This window comes from Conger conger, chromosome 4, assembly GCF_963514075.1.
Source record: "Conger conger chromosome 4, fConCon1.1, whole genome shotgun sequence".
In the NCBI taxonomy this organism is placed as follows: domain Eukaryota; kingdom Metazoa; phylum Chordata; class Actinopteri; order Anguilliformes; family Congridae; genus Conger; species Conger conger.
The window spans coordinates 36,847,785-36,871,158 of NC_083763.1; the positions used below are offsets into that span (position 1 = coordinate 36,847,785).

At 42.1% G+C, this 23,374-nt stretch overlaps 1 protein-coding gene across 1 annotated transcript in view; it reads left to right on the plus strand.

The window, feature by feature from the left end:
- Positions 1 to 23,374, plus strand: part of flt1 (fms related receptor tyrosine kinase 1) — a 188,051-nt gene that overhangs the window by 107,325 nt on the left and 57,352 nt on the right. The window contains exons 14-16 of the mRNA XM_061240512.1: positions 4,423 to 4,569; positions 7,259 to 7,390; positions 22,277 to 22,380. Of these exons, the coding sequence (XP_061096496.1) occupies positions 4,423 to 4,569; positions 7,259 to 7,390; positions 22,277 to 22,380 (383 nt within the window). The remainder of the gene's footprint in view (positions 1 to 4,422; positions 4,570 to 7,258; positions 7,391 to 22,276; positions 22,381 to 23,374) is intronic.

Here is a 23,374-nt window from a genome sequence, read left to right on the forward strand (position 1 = left end):
CGTGAGGCATGGAGTGACTCATTGACGGAGAGGAGCGCGGTCTCTGTCGAGTGGCCCGATCTGAAGCCAGACTGATAGGGGTCTAGCAGGTTGTTGTTAGAAAAGAAAGAAGAAAGTTGAGTAGAAGCGGCTCGTTCTATAGTTTTAGAAAGGAAAGGAAGAAGAGATACTGGACGGTAGTTCTGGATGATGGAGGGATCCAGAGTAGGCTTTTTTAGCAGCGGAGTGATGTGGGCCCTCTTGGAGGATGCCGGAAAACAGCCGGAAGACAGGGAGGAGTTGACAAGGGAGGTGACAAATGGGAGAATGTCAGGTGTGATAGTTTGGAGAAGAGAAGAGGGGATAGGGTCAAGGGCACAGGTTGTAGGGCGGTGGGAGAGCAGGAGTTGAGAAACATCAGAGTCTGTAAGGGGGGAGAAAGTGGAAAAGGAAGGGATGGGCCTAGAGGGGGAGAAGGGCACAGTGAGGGCGGCGGTGGTTGTAAAGGATCTGCGGATGACTGTGACCTTCTCTTCGAAGAAATCAGGAGGAGGAGGCGGTGCGTTGAGGAGAGAGGAGAAAATAGAGAAAAGTTTCCGGGGGTTAGAAGCGGAGTTCTGAATTTGTGTTTGATAGTATTTTGCTTTGGCGGCAGTGACAGCGGAAGAGAATGCTGCCAGGAGAGACTGGTAAGTCGTGAGGTCTGAAGCGTCTCTGGATTTCCCCCTCTTCCTGTCCGCTGCGCGGAGGCTAGCCCTGGAGGTACGGAGGGTGTCAGATATCCAAGGGGACGGGGGGGGATGTGCAAGGCGGGGGAGAGAGATGAAAGGAGGGTGGCAGATGCAGAGTCAGCGGGGAGTTTGGAGAAGGATTTGAGAGGGGGGAGTGAGGTGGTGACAGTGGTGGCAAAGGAAGAGGGTGAGAGGGAGCGGAGGTTACGGCGGGCTGAGGAAGGGTAGGTGGGAGGAGGGGGAGGAGGATGGGGAAGAAGAGGGAGGGAGAATGAGATGAAGTGGTGATCAGATGTATGCAGAGGGGTAACCGTGAAATCAGAGGATGAGCAGTTCCTCACAAAGACAAGGTCTAGGACGGTTAGAGGAGAGTGTTGCAGGGAGAGGCCAAAGGAGTGGAGTAGCGGTAGGAAGGCAGCAGCCTGGGAGGCTTCAAGGTGGATGTTGAAGTCTCCAAGGAGAATCAGCGGGGTGCCATCCTCAGGGAAGGATGGCAAGGTCTCAGGGTAGCGGGTAGCGGGTGGCGTAATCTAGGATCACCAGGATGTAGCGGTGGCCCCAGCTGGACTTGGGTCCCACTATGTCCATGGCTATCCTGCGAAATGGCACATCTATGATGGGGAGGGGTATTAGGGGGTTTCGATACGTCACCTTCGGGCTGCCGGCAATAGTCCTCCACGGCCCTCTTGACTCCCGGCCAGTAGAACTGGGACAAAATCCTCTCCTGTGTCTTCTCGCGCCCCAGGTGCGCCCCCAGCAGGTGAGTGTGGGCGAGATACAGGACCTTGGCGGTGTGAGTCTGGGGCACCAGTAGTTGCTCCACTTTCTCCTCGTTAACCCTACAAACACGATATAGGAGACCCTTCTGGACTTGGAAATAGGGTAACGCCGGACACCCTCGATATAGGCGGCGGTCTTTTCTCTACTGGGGTTGGGGTCTCCTCCACGTCACTCTCTCCGAACGGGGCTACCCAGACCGGGTGTGGCTCCCGGTGGCCCCTACGGCGGGTTCGGGTGGTGGTGGTCTCCCCGATGTCGGCCTCTCATCCCAGTAGGTACGGAACAACGGGCAGTCTCTCCCCAACAGCACCCCCACTGGTAAGTTTTCTACCACCCCCACCTTCCCCGTGAATTGCCCCCTAGGGGTGGTTATGGTTACCTCGGTGGTGACGGCGATTGTTTCACCTCGCCTCTCTCCCACTAGGGCGGGCCTCACCAGCGTGATGGTGCTCCCAGAGTCCAACAGGGCCTCGGCGTCTTGGCCCCCAATCCGGATAGGTAGTCTCGGGGCGGCCGTGCCCTGGTGGGCCCAGCACGTGGTGAGGTAATGGCAGGGTCGGCCACTCTCTGAGGCGGTGGCCATGGATTCCTCCCTGCCGGGGCAGTCCCGGCTCAGATGGCCCTCCCAGCCGAAGCACTGCCCCATCTCCCTCCTTCGGGCAGCCTCCCCCCGGTCGTCCTCTTTCCACTGGGGTCTGAACTGAGGTTCAGGTCGGACCGCCGCTGGTGGTCTTCTTGGGCTGTCCGTTTTCGTCATCCGGATCATCTCCTGCGCCACCTGGTGGTTCTCAAGGAGACTGATCAGGCTGTCAATGGTCCGGGGCCCCTGCTGGGCCACATACTTTTTAACCTCCGGGGCCAGGGCCCGGACACAGCAGTCCAGCACCACCCGGTCGAGGAGGGGCGGTCCGTCGCCCTCTACCAGCCAGCTCTTAGTCAGCCGCACCAGGTCCATCACCTGGGCCTGCGCAGGGAGGGCGGGGTCATATCCCCACTGATGGAATCTCTGTGCCCGGGCTGGTAGGCTGTAGCCTTACTGGGCTAAAATGGTAGCCTTCAGGGTGGGGTAGTCATGAGCCTCGGCAGGGGGTAGGCCTCGGTAGGCTTTCTGGGCCTCCCTGCTGAGAAACAGGGCCAGGATAGAGCCCCAGGCATCGCGGGGCCATTTTTCCAGGTGTGCCGTCCGTTCAAAGGTCTCCAGGTATGCCTCGACCTCGTCATCCGGCGTCTGCTTCAGTAGCACATCCTTGGGAGCTCTGGGGGGCGTTGCTGAACCAGCCTTCTGGCACAGTCTCGTCTCGTTCATTGCTTCCACCATGGTCACTGGGCCTGACCTTACTTTCGGGCTGGTTCTCTCTCGTGGTAGCTCGGTTCACAATGCCTGCATTCTCCACCATATGTGGCGAGCCGCTGGTTGTTTTCCACATGTGCCTTCAGGGCACTGCTCAGCTAGTCAGCACAGCCGGGTGCTTTTCTTTAAAAAAATAAAATAAAAAATCAAAAATAAAAAAACCCAAAAAGAAAAAATCAAAAAAGACAAAAAAACTGGAAAAAAATGTCAGTGGCCAGAAAAATCCGTTCATCCGTCTTTCGTCCGTTGGATCTGTTTGATTCCCGTGGTGTCCCGGCCGCCTAGTCGTCCGCCTGGGATGCTCCGTTCTGCGGGCAGAGAGGGACAGATTAGCGGGGTTAGGGAGAGGGTGATTTTCTCACGTGACTCCGCGCTTTTGGAGGTTTCGTCCGCAGGGTTTCGTTTCGTGAAACGGGGCTCTCTCGTAGTCCGTCCAGGATAGTTCCGCTTCTTTTGCGGCATAATGATAAGCAGTCACATATAATAGAAAACACAACTGTTGGCCGTTCCCTACTGGTCCAGCAAAAATGAATATGCCACATTCTGTGTAGTGATAGCAATGAGCTAAGAAACCACGGTTTAATATGTTTTGTAAACATTTGAGTGGTTGCTTTCCACACAAGCCATTTAGCTAGCTATTTATCTGACATTACTCGTGTTTGTATTTAGTTAGCTAAATTTAATTTAATTGTGCTAAACATTAGCTCAGAATGAAGCAGAAGATTTCTACCCCTCCTAGAAGGAAACATTGCACACATTGCATCACAGGCGGTCAGCTAACATACAAAATAGCCAATAAAGCGGCAGCTATCTAATGTTACTAAAAGATGGCTAGCCACTTGATTAATGGTTAGCCAAAAAGGTTAAAGGTACAGTAGGTAATTTCAGACTTCTCACAGTCAAGAGAGGAATAGCAGCAACAAACACTTTCAAACCAACAGGGTATTGTTCATCCCTCTCCCGTCTGTGTAAACGCGCTGATGTTGAAACACCATTGCCTGTGGCAATTACAACCAGTGTATATTATTTAATATTTTATTGATGTTACAGGATTATACAATAGCCAATTTAAATTTAAATTAATATCAATATATTGATAAATTCATAATTATTATTAAAATACAGTAAATCAATCATATACCACTGTCAAACAGGGTAATTTCAACATTTTCATACATTATGAAGTACATTTCTTATAGAGAATTTATACATACTATAGCCTGTATGTGTGTATTTAAACTGAATTTTTTTAAATGAAATCCATTAGCCAATACATTTTACTCATACGACAGGTCAAGACCACTCTTAAATGTAGTTTGTTCCAAAGAAAATATTCTAGATATGAGAAAATTGATTGCTATTTCCGAACAAACCTGTTCATACAAGTGGTTCTTGTACGAGGCCCAACGTGTCCCAGGCAAATGGCAAATTAACACTTCCAGGTGATTACACTTTAGTATCTGCATTCCTAGTGGTAATCTTGATGTGTTTTAAATGTTATTACTGAAATTAGCTGCTAAGTTGTCCCAATGTTTATGCTCTGACCTCTTTTTTCCCCTGTCCTCTGACACGTGATGCTAGCTCTGGAGGCCCCTGTGCTCCTCCAGAATCTCAGTGAATGCAATGTTAATGTCAGCAGTTCCATCACCCTGTCCTGCCCTGCTCTTGGAGTACCACAACCACAGATCACATGGTACAAGGACCACCGCAGGATACATCAGGGCTCTGGTGAGAGACATGCACAGTCCCATACTGAATGTATGTATATGCTATGAGGCAACACAGTGGAAAGAAGCTTTCTTTAGGGGGGGGGGCCGGGGAGTATTCAGCTTTTCTTTGTGACGGTACTAAATTGATCAATCAATCAGCCTTTATTTTTGGTTAAGCTTTTTTTATTATTGCTTTTTAGAATTTTCAACAAATTAGCAAGAACAACAAACCACTACATACCCTACAATACCCCTAAACCCTCCATGTCTCATTTTAAGGCACTGTTCTCGTGAATGGATGGGCCCTGTAGTCTGGTATTGAATCTGTCAGGACCCCCTTTGTTTTAATGGATATCTGCGACTCCTCTTGAACTCACATTATGTGTCTTCCTTCAACTCATGTCTATGCAAGCCTGACTACAGCACTGTCATGAAAGAAGCCAACTTGCATTTAGAGGTATATCAGTGGTTGTAGCAGTAGGCACTGTTAAAAAAATGTATTAAGACATTCCAAATTGGGACAAAAGGCATAAATAAATCACCCATTCGGGTAAATACACAACTTTATAAGTTACCCACACATCCGTTAGCGTAGTGGTTAAGGTAAACGACTGGGACACACAGGGTCGGTGGTTCTAATCCCGGTGTAGCCACAATAAGATCCACACAGCCGTTGGGCCCTTGAGCAAGGCCCTTAACCCTGCATTGCTCCAGGGGAGGATTGTCTCCTGCTTAGTCTAATCAACTGTACGTCGCTCTGGATAAGAGCGTCTGCCAAATGCCAATAATGTAATGTAATGTAATCCCAGAGGACCTCATTTTTAGTCCTGATCGTCCCTGGACACAGCCATGAGCAGGTGAATCAAATAAGTGTTTGAAAAACTGATCTAATGGCTGATTGTCTGACAGATACACAGATACGGAGAAGCAACAATTTATATACTGTAGTTGGCTACTTTGTTTAGTAAAATCAAATCAATGTAAATATTATTTTGTTAAAACTCTGTGATCTCACTTCATTGTTTATGAGCTAAACCTATAGTATAGTCATTTCAGTGGATTCCATTACCACTTTGTAAAAATAGCTCTTATATCTACCCCTCTGGAAATGTGGTAGCTCCCTCTAGAGTGCAACATCTGCCGTCGACCATTTGTAAATAGTTTTGAAACATCCATCCATCCATTATCTTAACCCACTTATCCTGAACAGGGTCGCAGGGGGGCTGGAGCCTATCCCAGCATACATTGGGCGAAAGGCAGGAATACACCCTGGACAGGTAGCCAGTCCATCGCAGGGCACACACACCATTCACTCACACACTCACACACTCATACCTATGGGCAATTTAGACTCTCCAATCAGCCTAACCTGCATGTCTTTGGACTGTGGGAGGAAACCGGAGCACCCGGAGGAAACCCACGCAGACACGGGGAGAACATGCAAACTCTGCACAGAGAGGCCCCAGCCGACGGGGATTCGAACCCAGGACCTCCTTGCTGTGAGGCGGCAGTGCTACCCACTGCACCATCCGTGCCGCCGTTTTGAAACATGTAGACTAGAAATATGAATGGTTTGTCATTCCCCACTGATTTCAGATAAGCAAATAAAATGGTGCGGTTGTTTTGGCATTTTAAAGTCAGTTCAACCTTGAAATCCAAGATGGCATGATGAAGGATGAAAGCTTAAATTGAAAATAATAAATTCCATACCTCATGACTAATCATAATATTACCATGATCTCAGTGTCTACAAATACATTCTAATAAATAAAGGAGGAGGTTGATTCTGCTACTCATATGAACCCACTTTTTGAGAATAGTAATCAGATTTTCTTTATTGTTTGGCCTGATATTCTAGGTCAGGGGTTGGCATGTCCATTAAATAACATTTCTTAGCGGATGCTAGGCAGGCCAGACTAATAGATTTTAGCCCATCTGAAGTAGCCTACCTTTTAATAACACCTTTCACCTAAACAAACATCTTTGTTTAGATCTTAGATTAGGTTCAAACGAAACAGCACATCTGATTTACAAAATGGCCAACAGCAGTCATCTTGAATTTTTCTCTCTATTGGGAGTTGCTGGAAGTTTCCAGAGGGGTATAAGAGCTATTATATTCTAAAATGGTCCAGTAAAACAAACTATAATAAAGAAGGTATAAGCAAAGCATATAAGCATAAGTGGTCACGGAATCCACTAAAATGATTCTACTCCCACAGTGTCGTTTGTCTTACCCACCAAGTTTTAAAATATCCAAACCTGAATGCATTCCACATATTTTTACACGTACACTGCAGTACGTCTAAAAAGTACTTGGACAGTGTCACATTTTGTGTTGTTTTGGCTATGTACTCCAGCACACTTTTTAAAAAATGAAACAGCGATTTAAAATGAAACAATATGAGGTTATTGTGCAGACTGACTGCTTTAAATTAAGTGTATTTATATTCATATACTGTTATCCATGAAGGAATTACAGCTCTTTTTATACATTTATAAACCAAATGTAATTGGACAAATTAACATAAACATGAATAAAGTATTTAGCACTTGGTTGTGATTCGAGGACTACCTGAAGAATAAGGCAGCTTTAAGGTAAAGTATTGTTTATTTTTATTTCACAGGGGCATAATGATATTTTGTCATTAATTCAGGCAGCGGATTCCTCATGAGACTGATTCTGGTGAATTCTGGGTATTGTGAAACAGGTATTATGTTGGCTCCTGGAGGTGGGACCCTACACATTGAGCGAATTACAGCAGAGGATGAAGGGATGTATACCTGTGAGGCCACCAATGAGAGAGGATCTGTGGAGAGCTCTGCCAACATCTGGGTTGATGGTAAAGATAATGAAACCTAAATGAATTCCACTTTTCATTGATCCCTGGCCCCTTTCCCACTATACTTAGTAGTACTACTTAATAATTGGCCTCTTGTGTCTCTAATCTTAGTGATTGGCAATATGTTTATTTATTCTTCATATTGATTGTCCTCTTATTTCTCTATTCTCTGTGGGTGCTCTTGACTTATGCCCTTATCCCACCAGTGCACCAGATTAGCAGTGATTGCTTTCAATTAGAAAACTGATTTGACCCCAAAACATATTACTCAAAAGAGTATTTCTACCAAAGTATCTCTGTACTCCAGATATCAAGGCTTTTTGAGTGCCACCAAACCACATTTTTGAGCAAAGCAGTTTAGTCATGAGATGGTAGTTACATGCGACTGGGAGACTGGCCTAACAAAATTCCAGGGCTATACCTTGTCCTCTAATGTATAAACCTTTCATACTCTGAACATTTACTCTAGCCCCAGTTATAGACTAAAATTCACAGATTTTGGCACAATGGATTTAGGCTCTGCACTCCAGCACATTGGATTTGAAATGAAACAATGAATATGAGGTTAGAGTGTCAGCTCTGATTTGAGCATATTTACATCCATATTGTGTGATCTGTGCAGGAAATACAGGTTTTAATTTATACATAATGACCCCAACCCCCTCCCAATTTGCCCAGTAATAATACTAGTCTAACAATTTTACTTTTATGCCAACACAGGTGCAAATCTACTTCCACTTATTTTATTCAGATGTTTGCAATATAGCACAATAAGCCCAATATTAACATGGGAATTTTATTCTTCATGGTATGCATCAGCATTTCAAACTGCCTTTTTCCACTGTCAGAAACATTAGAAATTGGAAGATAAATGGAACAGTTGAAGTCATGGTAGGGCCCAAGAAAATGTTCAAAGAGAATGGCCTGAGACCTGGTGAGAAATGCTCAGAAGAACCAATACATCGCTGCAAAAGAGCTGCAAAAAAGAGTAGCAGACGCATGTCTAGCTGTTAACAGGACGACAATACAACTTTAAACAACAAAGAACTACATGGCAGAGTTGCCCAAAAGAAAGCCTTTTCTATGGCCATTTGAAGTATGCAATTCACGAGCTGTTATAGTTGCCAAAAGGAGGAGTTACAAACTGACAGGGTTCACAACGTTTGCACAGGGCCTTTTTCCTTTTTTTATTATTTTGAAACTAAAAATAGATTCATCCAAGGTCAGGATAAGTCACTCTCATGAAGGATACAATAAATTATAACGAAACCTTTGGTTTGAATTCTTCAAAACCTTGTAGGCCTATTCAGTCCAGAAAATAACTTACTATCTTAAACTGTATTTTAAATTAATTTCAGGGAGATTATAAAACAACAAAAAATGAGATGTAGGCTAAAGAGGAGCTCACACTGCACTACTTTCGCCCTGATTTTGGAGTTCCTGAGTGGCATAAAAGTCATCTTGTGTCAGATGGCCAACAACGTTCCAAACTTGAATTTCTAGAATTTATCTGGGGACCCCTGGACAATTATTTCAAACTGGTTTGATTTTGTCAGCAGTCGTGAGTGATAGTTGATAGTCAGTTGTAGAACCAGGCCTATTTAAACTGATAACTAAGGTTTCCATTTACATTTCTTGATTATCAATCAAGCAATTAATTAACTGACAAATAGGCAAAAATGAAAGATAACGACTTGTGAATGTGCTGATAGCATTGTTCCTTGTGTAATAAAATTGTGTCCCGTAGCCTATGCAGTGGCCGGTTGCCTACGCTGGAAAAGGGTGAGCATAAAACACCCTACAGTAGCCAAACCTGAACCTGTTGCCATTTCTTTTTATTCATTAGCAATCAAATTAATTTGCTAATAATCAGTATGTAGCATATAACGATAAATACATTAAAATGACAGGCTACAGCATGATAGTTTAATAAGGATGGAAATAATCTGAATTGCAGCCTACTGGCTCACATTGTAGTGTTTTTTTTAGGCAAAACTATTTAAACATTAGAAAGCATAAATTTAAACCTCTTTTTAGCTCACGTGCGTCACGGTTGGACACTACGCATAATTTAGATTTACAGAAAAATACTGCACAAGTTTGATGCTAAGAACTAGAATGCTATCAAAATAAATTGGTAAACATTTTTCCTATTGCCAGCTCCAGCCACATAGCCTTGAATAAATTGTGTAATGTGTGACCCCACTGTGATTCCTGGTCTTAGTGCATGTGTGACAGCAGCTCATTTTAAAAGACAGTTGTGAGACAGTCGTTAGATGTGAGCTGCTCCCTAGGACACAATTTTGAAAAGATTTTAAAGGTTGAGTCCCTTATGAAAAATAAGTTTATAAAAGTATACTAAAATATGTTTTCAAGAATTAAACTTAGTTAATTAAAAATAGTTTACTTATAGAACACATTAATATCCTTTTTAAATTCAAATTTAATAGTAGTCGTTTAGTTTACTTTCGGTATATGTTCATGAAGTATACAAAGAAAATGCTTTACTTGAACATTATACTTCCATTTTTTCCCTAATGGAAGAAGTAGTGTAGATTCATATTGGAGTCATATAAGTCCATTTCCATTATACACAAGAATGTCTTTTTTTATCTTGTAGATATTAAGTAAATGACATGATATATTTTATACTGAAGGCATGGCTTTATACCCTTATACTATTAATAATAATCTAATTTGATTTTATAATTATTTTGCTCCACATTTTGTTCATAGTCATTTGACTGAAAGTAGTGTCCCAGACACACAGGCTACAGGACATAAAAATCAGACTACTAGCAAAATACCAACATTTTAGAAATGCAAACAGGAAAAAAAAGAAACACATTTTACATAATAATTGAGGGAAATGCATTGTATGTTTCGGGAAGTTTTACATACAAGCTGAAGCCTCATATTATATACAGTAGTGTCACTATAGTCAATGGAATGATTCTTTAAGTTATCAACTAAAATGTTTTTTTTGTGTGTGCGTGTGTGTGTTTTCTATAGTATTAGTTGATGTTACAGCTACAGCTACCTCTCATTTTACAGGCTTCTCCAATTTGGAATTCACTTCTGTGACTTTTGAGCTATGATAGGTGGGCTGGGCTGTCTCCGTGTCTCTCCATAGGTTGTCAGTGAATGTAGCAATAAACAAGCATTTGGTAACGTTACTCCGAGCTGTTATCTATTGCAGGAATCCAAGTAAGATATACAGTTGGAATAATGGATGTATTTGCTGTAAGATTAGCAAGTGCGCTAACGTTAGCATTGTTTGATTTATCATAACAGAATGGGGCTCCGACTGTAAATTTGCAGACTATTGTATTGGAATTATGCATCCTCTTCCAAATATAACGTTATATCGATAGCATAGCTGTATAATATAATGCTACTATGGCTAGAACCATGTAGTTAGATGCTTATTACAGTTAGAAAATGGAAAGCCAGCTATCTACCATATTCAAACTCCTCTTTCAGAGACTCCAATGTTAGATGAGCACACCACATACTTCTTATAGAATGGAAGTGTTCCCTTGCAAGAAAACATAAGCATAACGCAATGCAAAAAATCATGTAAATGTTCATTATAGCGAAGTGTCTTTGTGCTAGCTAACTACATTCAAACCTTCACGCTAGTACATTTCTTGTTTTTCTACAGCACACGGTTTGACCCAAGTTCTGAAATGTCTGAACCAATAGATCCATTTTCTTCTCGACCTGGGTGTATTTTGGTTGAGGCCTAACTTTTTGTGTTAATTGTTTGATTTTGAGTTGATATATGGCCAAATCCTTATTTTACCCAGATACTTTGAAGTATTCTAAAGTATATTTGCATGTAGTTCAGTATACTTAATAATGGAAGTGAACTACCAACATGCAAAGTATTCAAAAGTATATTTGTAAGTATTTCAGTAAGTTTACTTCATAAATTGGAAGTATACTACACAGATACTTTGGAAGGAGTATCCATAACCAAAATTTTGATACTTTGATAATTTTAATCCTCCTATTGCTGCAGAAGAAGTTGGTAAATACTGCAAAATGTAGTTTCATCACATGCAGTACCATGTAATTCCAATGGAGGGAAGAAGGGTGAAACTGATACATAAGATGCATTTCGAAATATGGCAGGTGGTCTTTGTTTTTTTAAATATGGAAGATTCTACAGGTCCTGGAGCATCTGTTAAGATGGACGTCATCATGAACACCAGTAGGTACCAAGATATTTAAACAACACAATGCACCCCCCCAATGAGCTTACAAGATTTTCATTTTCGTCTAAAAATGTAACCTTTGAATGCAATTGACTTATGATTACGTATGTAAAAGTACACATATATAATTCAATATTAAGTGTTTATAGATAAGTTTATACAGTTTAAAGCATTTTTAATCATGAAAAAAATGGTTTAAGCAGGTGGTTTTAATGTTGTACATTGGTTGTACAGTGTACATTGGCTTCAGAAAGTATTCAGACCCCTTAATTTTTTGCTGAATTAATTGTATTGTAGATTTTAATTTAGATTTAAAATTTAAATGTAAATTTTAAAAAAGATGCAATCAAATTTAAACAATGAGACTTGGAACAAGTTCTTGACTGCAAGACTGTGAATGGAAAGTGGGGCAGGTTCAAAAGGGTTGTACTTGATGCACAATATAATTAATTCCAAAGGTGCAGAAAATTATGTTGAAAAATCAGTCTCCACAGTGGATGAGTAAAGCTATACGTAAGAAAAAACAATATAATATATAAAAAGGACAGTACCAAATGTTTTAACGCATACCTCTCGATGCAACATAATCAGTGATGTTACCTGCTGTAGCTCCTCATACTTGGCCCTCTTCCTCTCAAATTCCTCCTCCATCCGGTCTTCCCAGGCAACAGTCAACTCCAGCAGGACCAATTGCCTTGTTGATTCCGACCCCAGAATCATGTCTGGCCTGAGTGTGGTCACTGCGATGGTGTCTGGGAATTTGAGCTGTCTCCCTAGGTCCACCTTCAGCTGCCAAAAGTCCCCCTGTCTGACTTGGGTGCAGTTGCGTCTTCTTCAAGCCTTGACAAAGGTGATCCACGCTTTGAACTTGCCTGGCAGCCCTGACTTATCCACTACTGTGAGCCAGGTTCCCAACTGACTGCTGGTTGCTTGGAGTGCCGCGGTGTCCCTCAGGGTGCAGTCCAAGGTTTTGCCCAGGCTCTTAACTGGCTTCTCTCCGAAAGATGGGATCTGGACACCTAGAGAGAAGCTGAACTTATCTGTGACCTTCCCCTTCTTCACAACCAGGGACTGGGACTTGGCTGGCTTGAAATCCATCCGAGCCCAGTTGATGAGGCACTCAAGGCCTTGGAGGATCCATCTACAGCCCAGCACATGTTGTTGTGGTCACCGTCAGATCATCCATAAACGCTCTGATGGGGGGCTGCCACATACCTGACTTGGAGAGTGGGCCTCTGCCCTCCAACTCTGCTGACTTCACCAGCATGTTCATGGCCGAGGCAAACTGAAACAGTACATCCAGTGATTATGCCCTTCTCCAGGCAATGAAACGCAGATGGTGCTGTTCCAGAGCTGACTCTCAAATTGAAGCAGCTATAATAGTCCAGAATGAGGTCCTTGATCTTGCCTGGAACATGGTGTTAGTCAAGTGAGGTTTCCACCAGCTTGTGTGGGATTGACCCGTAGGCATTGGCAAGGTCAAGCCACTGGACTGCCAGGTCTCCTTTGCCTTCCTGTGCCTCCCGGCGCAGCTGGGTGACAACGCCGGTGTGCTCAATGCATCCCCCCCCCCCCCCCCCCCCTTCTGCACAGAGGTGTTGATGTATGCAGGCACTCCGTCATGTCGGGTGACAATACTGAAAAATACTTTGCCCTCAATACTGAGGAATGAGATGTTTCTGAACTGCTCAATGGTACTGGAGTTCTCCTTTGGAATCCAGACACCCTCTGCATACCACAACTGCTGGGCCACCTTCCCCCTCCTCCAAATGACCTTGAGGATCTTCCATAGTCACTGCAAGAGTCTGGCACCTCTTGTAGACAACATATAGCACTCTACTGGGACCAGGTGCTGAGCTAGCTCTGGCGGCTGTGATGACCTCCTTTCCGGGATGGCTCCTTGATGTTAAACACCAAGGTGGGTTCTGGAGGAGGTTGGGGTGCTAACCTTCACTTCCCTGGTTACTGTCTCTCCAGTTGTCTGCTGTCTTTCCAGTGTCATGGTAGTCATCTGGCCTGTTCCCGGAAGTCACTGGCTTGGCCAGATTAAACTGGTTTTAACACACACTTCTCGACACATCATCAGTGAGGGTGTTTCGGGTCTTTGAACGTCAGACATCCTCGCCCAGGCGACCCAGATGGCGTTGATCAGGCCCCAGTTTGTGTCTAAGTAGCTTGTATGGTCCACGGATCACCCTGCTTGATCCACAGCCATCTTGATGCCTTCTCTGTGGCATCAGTGATCTTCTTGATGGCTCCCTTGATCCCCAGCATTTTGAGTGCCCTGAAGAGGGACTGGCTCACGAAGCCTCTGCACCTGACCTGTCACTGACAGTATACAGCTGAAACGATTAGTGGGATCTGTGTACTATTCATCTTGATGGGTTTACATCGGGTCCTGCTTTGGTATTCACCTGCCAGCTCCTCATACTTGGCCCTCAGCACCTGCTCGTGGCACCAGAATTAGCGCCCCCCTCCCAGGGCTTTTGGACAACAGCTCAGAATGTGAGCCTCTTTGAAAAATTTGCCATGCTGGAGTATCTGCCAGGCCCCAGCAAAAGAGATTGGATGGGCTGGGGAGGACATCATTGACTGACTGGATCAGGAACCTTATCTGGTGTGGCTCAGCCTTCCAGAGCTCTGACCACAAGATCTTCCGGTCCACTGCCTGCTCCCATCAAGTCCATGCTCCCTGCTACCGCCTCTTTACTATCTTACTGGATCAGGCTTCCTCCACCCCTTCATGGACCTCCTCCTGGACCAACTGGCGTCTTTTCCCCAGACCTTGTTGAAGTGAGGTCTTGGGTTGCTGCTGAGCCCTGCACGTCTGATGCCACTGCTCTCACCAACACACTATGCCGCAGCCGTGATTCAGCCTGGTCAACTGCCTCATGTACCCTCCACTTCCTAACCTTTGCACTGGGTCAGCGTATGCTTAGGGTAGCACAGGATTATTTAAACTAGGAACTTTGGGGGTAGGGAGGATAGAGAGTATAATGGGCAGGGAGGTACAGATTGCCCATATGGAAAACGGCAAAGGCTACATATAATGGTGAGAGCAATAACAAAATCTTTTCAGGGCAAAAATCAAGTGGCTTGGGACAGCAGGGAGTGGAACTTAAGAGGATGTGTAGACTTTGTTTAAATGCTAGAAGCGTAAAAAATATGTTTTTGGAACTCATAAGTAGGGGCATTTTAAGGACAGAGACATGGCTTTGGGATGAAAATGGGGATGAATATAATATAGAGGGTATAAACTTATTAGGAAGGACAGATCCAGTAAGAGAGGTAGGGGTATGGCTGTTTATGTAAGAGAAAATCTTAGTGTGCAGGAGATTCCAGAAATTGACCAACACATGCCTAGTGAGGATATGTGAATGAAGTTTATTGGGGAGGAAGATGAGGGTCTTAAAATTGGAGTGTGTTAGCAACCGCCAGCCTCAGATAGTAGCGTGAATTCAATGCTCTTTAAAAATATACAAGCTTGCCAGGGAGGCGAGACTATTATCATCGGAGACTTCAATTACCCAAATATTAACTGGAATTTGGTGACCAGACTGGGAAAAGGCAAGGAGGATGTTATAAATTAACATTTGACACAGTATGTCAGTCAGCCTATAAGAGGGCAATCGGTTTTAGATCTGGTGATGTGTAATGATTCAGACAGAATTTGCAGGATAGTGCAGACTGAAGACACATCTCTTCAAGGTACACCTCTCCCTGCCCCTCCCTACCTCCCTGTAAACCTTAACTGTTGTTTTTACTTGTGTTATTTACTTGTGTTATTAGGATGATACCTTTGCTAGTTTTGTTTGGCTAGGTAAGCTGTTTATTCATATATTTGTGTGGTGTGGTATAAAATATATATATATATATACATATACAGTCAGGTCCATAAATATTGGGACATCGACACAATTCTCCTCTTTTTGGCTCTATACACCACCACAATGGATTTGAAATGAAACGAACAAGATATGCTTTAACTGAAGACTTTCAGCTTTAATTTGAGGGGTATTTACATCCAAATCAGGTGAACGGTGTAGGAATTACAACAGTTTCTATATGTGCCTCCCACTTTTTAAGGGACCAAAAGTAATGGGACAAACTAACAATCTGTAAAACCTGCACAGCTAGACCAATGAGGGAATAGCTGGAGGTGAAGGGACGACGAGTTTTTCCTTGGCTGTTGTGAAGTGAATGAGAGATTTTAATTATCATCCTCCGCACAAGGGCAGAGCACAATTATGTTTAGGAATATACTGGGTCCGTTGCCACGGGTCGGATATGGATTGACCTGCCCCATATCCCACTTACAGCTGGCCTGAAACAGATCAGTAGAATTCCTAATATTCTCTGTTCGTAACCGGGGCCGTATTGTAAACTTAGTGGTTACTATCGTTCCACTCGTTTATCTGACTCCATTTAAGATATATAATTTAGAAATTTGGGTTTGAAATTTACGCGAACCTCGGGAGTGATTACACTCGACTCGTACCTGCGCCACTATTACTCAATATATGTTCTCGCGATTAACATTATTGCTGAAATCTCAGTTCAGTGTAGAACTCAGAGGCTGAGGGTCCAGTCAACACAATACATGCAAAACTGCCATGATAGTTGCGAGCCCAGGTCGGCGTAGCATTAACTGGGCTCCTTAGAACTAATTTGGCAGGAACCAGCGCCGTAACGCCCAAGGGTTCCCTTCGCACCAAACCACAAGAGCCATGCCTCACCGACTCTTTACTTGGCAAAAACTTGCTGGCCTCACAGCTTAGAACTATCACAACTGTACCAAACTGCCGATCGGTCAGTCTTTGGTCCCCATTTTCCCCCTCAATATTCAGTTGTAATTTAGGCTGAAAAGGTACAAGATGAATTAGAGTCATGGAGATCACGCAAGTTACAAATAAAATAATTTATTTGCAGACAGGTAGGCAGTTAGCGTAAAATATCACAGTCAATTATGAATAGACAAATTGAAAATAAAAATAATAGAGTGAAATAGTCTTACCCAGCCTGCTTTCGCTATACACATATACAGAATATGCACAGTGTGGGAAGTCGAGTGCGATCTTCCCTGATAGGCTTGTCTCCCTGGCTTTTATGCCAAATCATGTGTTTGATCCAGGTGGCAGTACCATAAATTAGACTGGTGGGGTTGTCAAATCTGGAATTTAGACCCCCACCGTTGGGGGTTGTTGCGTAGGGAAAAAAGATGATTACCAAGAGAGGACGTGTAGGTTTTCCCTTGAGTTATTGAAACTATGGTTTATTAAAATCCATTTGGTATGAAATGTATCTCATCTGATTCCTTGATTTTACCAGATTACATTCATACCAAATAGATTATCCTAATGTTTTGTTATGGTGCAGTTATCATGAAACCTCCCTCCTGTGTATCCATTTTACATGTAATTCATGTTATTACTACAATGGGCATAAGGCAATACAACTAGGATCACATGGGCAATGTTTATAATATTTTACCAGGTCTATTGACCATCTCAACAACAGTTTTGAAGTTTTCATCCAAGAGAGTAGTCCCTGGGGTAATGACAGCAGTGCCCAAAGGAGGGCACTGTGGTACTGCCCGGAGTCTTTCCCCCTGGAATTGACCAGGTGTGGGGTCATGAGATAGGTCATAAATGTTTTAGGCACATCTTTTCCCAGGAGTTTTAATGGCCCTCATGGCCTAATTGCCCGGGAACCGCTCATCCACCCACCATATATCTATCCCTTATCTTCTTGGCGTCAATCGTCTGAAACTCCCCAAAAGGTAATACAAACAGCATTGTCCTTTGTCCCTTTTGACACATACCAGAACCCCCAGCTCACAGGCTCCTCACAAATGGCAGAATCACACTTCGCCTCCCTCCTACAAATCATAAATCAAACTTTCACTTTTTAATACTTGGTTGCAAATCCTTTGCAGTCAATTACAGCCTGAAGTCTGGAACGCATAGACATCACCAGACGCTGGCTTTCATCCCTGGTGATGCTCTGCCAGGCCTCTACCGCAACTGCCTTCAGTTTCTGCTTGTTCTTGGGGCATTTTTCCTTCAGTTTTGTCTTCAGCAAGTGAAATGCATGTTCAATCGGATTCAGGTCAGGTGACTGACTTGGCCATTGCATAACATTCCACTTCTTTGCCTGAAAAAACTCTTTGGTTGCTTTCGCAGTATGCTTCGGGTCATTGTCCATCTGCACTGTGAAGCGCCGTCCAATGAGTTCTGAAGCATTTGGCTGAATATGAGCAGATAATATTGCCCAAAACCCTTCAGAATTAATCCTGCTGCTTTTGTCAGCAGTCACATCATCAATAAATACAAGGGAACCAGTTCCATTGTCAGCCATACATGCCCACGCCATGACACTACCACCACCATGCTTCACTGATGAGGTGGTATGTTTTGGATCATGAGCAGTTCCTTTCCTTCTCCATACTCTTCCCATCATTCTGGTACAAGTTGATCTTTGTCTCATCTGTCCATAGGATGTTGTTCCAGAACTGTAAAGGCTTTTTTAGATGTTGTTTTGCAAACTCTAACCTGGTCTTCCTGTTTTTGAAGCTCACCAATGGTTTACATCTTGTGGTAAACCCTCTGTATTCACTCTGGTGAAGTCTTCTCTTGATTTTTGACTTTGACACACATACACATACCTCCTGGAGAGTGTTCTTGATCTGGCCAACTGTTGTGAAGGAGTTTTTCTTCACCAGGGAAAGAATTCTTCTGTCATCCACCATACCTTCATGTTTTCCGTGGTCTTCCGGGTCTTTTGGTGTTGCTGAGCTCACCGGTGCGTTCTTTATTTTTAAGAATGTTCCAAACAGTTGATTTGGCCACACCTAATGTTTTTGCTATCTCTCTGATGGGTTTGGTTAGATTTTTCAGCCTAATGATGATGAGGCTTGCTACACTGATAGTGACAGCTCTTTGGATCTCTTATTGAGAGTTGACAGCAACAGATTCCAAATGCAAATAGCACACTTGAAATGAACTCTAGACCTTTTATCTGCTCCTTGTAAATGAGATAATGAGGGAATAACACATATCTGGCCATGGAACAGCTGAGTAGCCAATTGTCCCATTACTTTTGGTCCCTTAAAAAGTGGGAGGCACATATAGAAACTGTTGTAATTCCTACACCGTTCACCTGATTTGGATGTAAATACCCCTCAAATTAAAGCTGAAAGTCTTCAGTTAAAGCATATCTTGTTCGTTTCATTTCAAATCCATTGTGGTGGTGTATAGAGCCAAAAAGAGGAGAATTGTGTCGATGTCCCAATATTTATGGACCTGACTGTATATATATATATATATATATATATATATTTATAAAATCCGCTCATATTGGCCGTAGTCCTTATCTTTGTTTTTGAAATTGCTTTTCCGTCTATGGTCTTTCAGCGCACTTATCCCTGGTTAAGGGTATGCACTTTGCACTTTGTTGTACATCGCTCTGGATAAGAGCATCTGCCAAATGCCATTAATGTAATGTAATGGAACCACTTGGGACAAGTGACCATTCCACAATAGTTTTAGCACATTAAGAGGGGCTTCTCCAGGACCAGGATTTCTAGGCGTGCAAACTGTAAAAAGTTGTGATCAAATTTAAGTAATGTAGACTGGGAGCAAGTTCTTGACTGCAGGACTGTGAATGAAAAGTGGAGCAGGTTCAAAAGGGTTTACTTGGTGCACAGAGTAAATTCATTCCTAAGGTGCAGAAAAGTAATTAAGAAAACAGTGGATGAATACAGCTATACATAAGAGTTTGCAAAAACTTAAACTGTATCAGATGTATAAAAAGGACAGCACTGAGTAATAAAAATAAAAATAACTAAGGTTAGCCAAAAGGCAATTTGAAAGGCAAATCTCAGATGATGCAAAATGCAATCCCAAATGCTTCATTCAATACTGTAGTAGGAAAAGGAAAATTAAAGATTAAAGGTCAAGTGCATTCAGAATATCAAAGGAGAACTGCTTTATAACAATAAAGATATTGTTGATGCCTTAACTGGCTACTTTGTTGAGAGCTTTACCAGGGAGGAGGTTACTAGTAGGCTGGAAGGCATACTCAATACTAAGAATGTCTTAGCCAATATTAAGATAGGGGATAAATAAATTCTTGATAAATTACATAAACTAAAGACAAGGCCCAGTTGGCATGTGCATCCAAATGGTATTCAAAGAGTTAAGTGAGATCATTTTTAAACCACTGGCAAGTATTTTTAGACAATCATAAGAAACTGGAGAAATACCGGATGACTGGAAACAAGGTAATATAATACCAATATATAAGAAAGGGGACCGTACCGATCTAGGAAACTACAGGCCTGTCAGTCTAACTTGTATCACATGTAAAATACTGGAATCTATCATTAGGGGTGAAATCAAGCAATCAAATATAGAGGGGAGTACCACGCTCAGGAATGGGAAAAGCCATTTATTTAGTGTTACAGGGGGTACAATAGTGTTGCCTGCAAAAAGTGTCTGTGTGGTATTATAATGTATTGAAGTTGATATAATTCATTGCTTATGTTAAAAGTATCATTATTATTTTGTATTTATATGTTTTTTATGTATTTTTGTTTTGTTGAGTTAACCAAGGGGGATTGGTTTGGCCTTTCCACTTTGGCCGCCCTAGAGGGAAATCTCCACCTATTTTGTCCTATTAAAAGTGTCAATATCTCAAAATATATTTACTGCACACACATGGTTGAAGACTTAAATTAAAGAGGTTTGTACCATTCAGGGATTTGAGACAGAACAAATGCATGTCAGAGCATGTACATACAGTGTACACAAAAATATAGTTTTTATAGTTTAGCACTGAATTTCTAAGTCGTCGGTAACCCAGATCTATTTTATATTTGTCAATATTTGCACAACCTTGATATCAACTTGGTTGTCAAAATGGTAAAGATATTGACAGGCATTGTAATTCCATATGGGTTTTCCCAAAACTGCTTCCAGATGTCCTCAAGTGTCCCAAAACCTCTCCAAATACGAAACATCTGCAAATCTTTTTGTCTTGCCACATGAATGATCAGAAAATCAAATTCTTTTATTAAAAAAGATTTTTGATACAAAATGTAAAGAAAATTAATTTTATTCAGATACACGAGGGTATGCGTATATGAAGCATGCCCAAAGTGTCCAAAAAGGATTACTCTCCCTAACACTTTCTAACCAATCTGCATTACATTTAAAATGGACCTTTATTTAAAAATTAGGTTAACCAGAGCCCTGTTAGCCAGTACATTTCCAGGTCTATCTATATCAAGTCCAAATCCTTGTATATTCATTCTACTATCCAAATGCAGCAAAATTTCTAAACTGAATGTGTCACCTGAATATACCATTATACCTTGAGAGGGTAGGATAACCTGTACAAGAAGCTTGCCATGTTTTACATTAGTTTGGTACTGCAATGACCTAGCAATGCATTTACACAACAATAAGAATGTAAGGGGGGGGGGGGGAGCAGCCGGGGTGGAAACCCAGGTGCGACACGACCAAGAACTAAACAAGGAAACAAAAGAAACTCCCCAGCGAAAATAGGGAAGAAAAGAGAGAAACCTCTCGGCAATACCAAAATAAAGCAACCCGCTAAAACTGGGTGAACTCGTAGTACACGAGAGGGAGAGTATAATCTCTAGGCAGTGCCAAAATAAAGCAAACCACTAAAACTGGGCGAACTCATAGTAAGCTAGAGGGAGAAAACAGAGGGAGTGAAATAAGGAACGCTACCAATGCCCACACTAAGGAGCTCAAAGGAAGCAAAAAATAACAAACATAAAGGGGCATGACAATAACCTCAAGGATATCATCAGTAACACACTAGTGAGAGAGACCGCTGTAGTACCAACTTCAGGATGTGGCAAAAAGACAATGAAGTGCCGAGCTACAGCCAGAGAGCGTATAAATAGCCCTCCCACAGCTGGCGCGAATGATGGTAACGAGTGGGAGGGTTGTCAGGTACACACCCACTAGGTAACTAATTGAAAAAAAGGATGATATCGTCCCCACGGTGAAACTAACAGGCAGTGATAAAAACATGACAAAGAAGTAATTAAAGACAGCATTCGCTTTGTTATAATCCTGGCAAAAATATAGTATTCTTGAAAATGGATGAACGGATTACAAAATCAACTTCAACGTTATTCAGAAAACAGACATAGCTTCATAACCAGGTATGATATTTGGTTCCATAAATATGTCTGTATCAAATAATTAGCAAAACAAACTTGGGGATTAACAACCAAGTATAATGTTAATTTATTAATTTACTTTTGCCCCCCTAAAATGGGGGAACTATATATGAAAAGGGCTGTACTTCCTAGACATATGGATGTATATACTATCTCAAGTTAAAGCTGACAGTTTGCACTATTATTGTATTCATTATTTCATTTCAAATCTAAAGCGCAGAGCTAAAACAAACAAAATTTCACTGTCCCAATATTTTTGTATTTAACTGTATGTGAGTATGTTTTTGGTAAATCTACACATATCAAAATGTGATCATTGTTTACTTAACAACAATATGCATGTTTTTGTTACTTTTGTTGGTTTATTTTCTCTCAGTGGTGGTGGAGGCAAAGGGCTATCTGACAGTTTGTATTGTTGACACTGACACAAAGGATTGCGTGTGTTTGTAGACTCTGCTTCCTCATCTCTGGAGATACCCACACTTACCTGTACATGTGTGGTCGCCACTCTCTTCTGGCTGCTGCTCGCATTCTTCATACGCAAACTCAAACAGGTGAGACTCATCTCAGTTATACCAGCGATTCAAACACAGTACACTCAAATAGCTGAGAGCCAATTGCAGCTGATTCATACAGGGCAAAGCCAGTCACTGCTGAGTCACACAAGACAGTGTCAATTATAGTCACTCAAACACATGAGGCACACTTAAGCAGGAGAGAGTCAGAGTCAGTCATACTCACTGAAGCGGATGAGCCAATTGTGGCATACTCAAGCTGGAGAGAGCCATTAATAGGTGGGTCATACCTGTTATTTCCCAGTATTTCTTGTCCCCAGGAAATACCTCTTCATATTTGCAAAAAGCCGTCAATTATTTATCATATAATCAGAAAACTGGGATCTTATATATTTTTTAACATTTTATTTGAATCACTGCAAGACGCCATGAAGTTAAAATCTCTTATACATATTTATGTAATGGAAATTGTAGTAATTATATTATTTTTAAGATATACTGTGCCCCTGAAATCCTTTTCTACCCGGTTAGTTTGTCGTTTTTAGCCTTCACTTGCATTGACATCACTTTCAGGAAATGACATCATTTTTATTAGAGGGAACCCAATATAGCACAGTGAAGTAAGTATCAAGTCTCAGTTGTATCTTTTTCCCCATGTTTTATGATATTAACCAAGTTGCACCCTGTTAGTCTAAGTTATGAAGAAAGTCAATAAAATGTTATAATTTCGAAACATATAAAAGTTAAAATCCCATATAAGCTAAATGTTTATCATTCACAGAGCTATGGCTAACTTAGTACAATAATGTCCACCCTCTTAGATATATAAACCTAACATGGTGGAACATACACCTAATATGGTGGAATTGCTGATAGAAACTGTAGTAAATAAATTATATACAATGAGATCTGGTGGATATACAGTGGGCACCCTTGACTGGCAATGCACAAAAAATACATAAAAAATGTACTATATAATTATTTAAATAAACTGAAAAATGTGAAAAATACTGCATTTAATTTATAATAACAT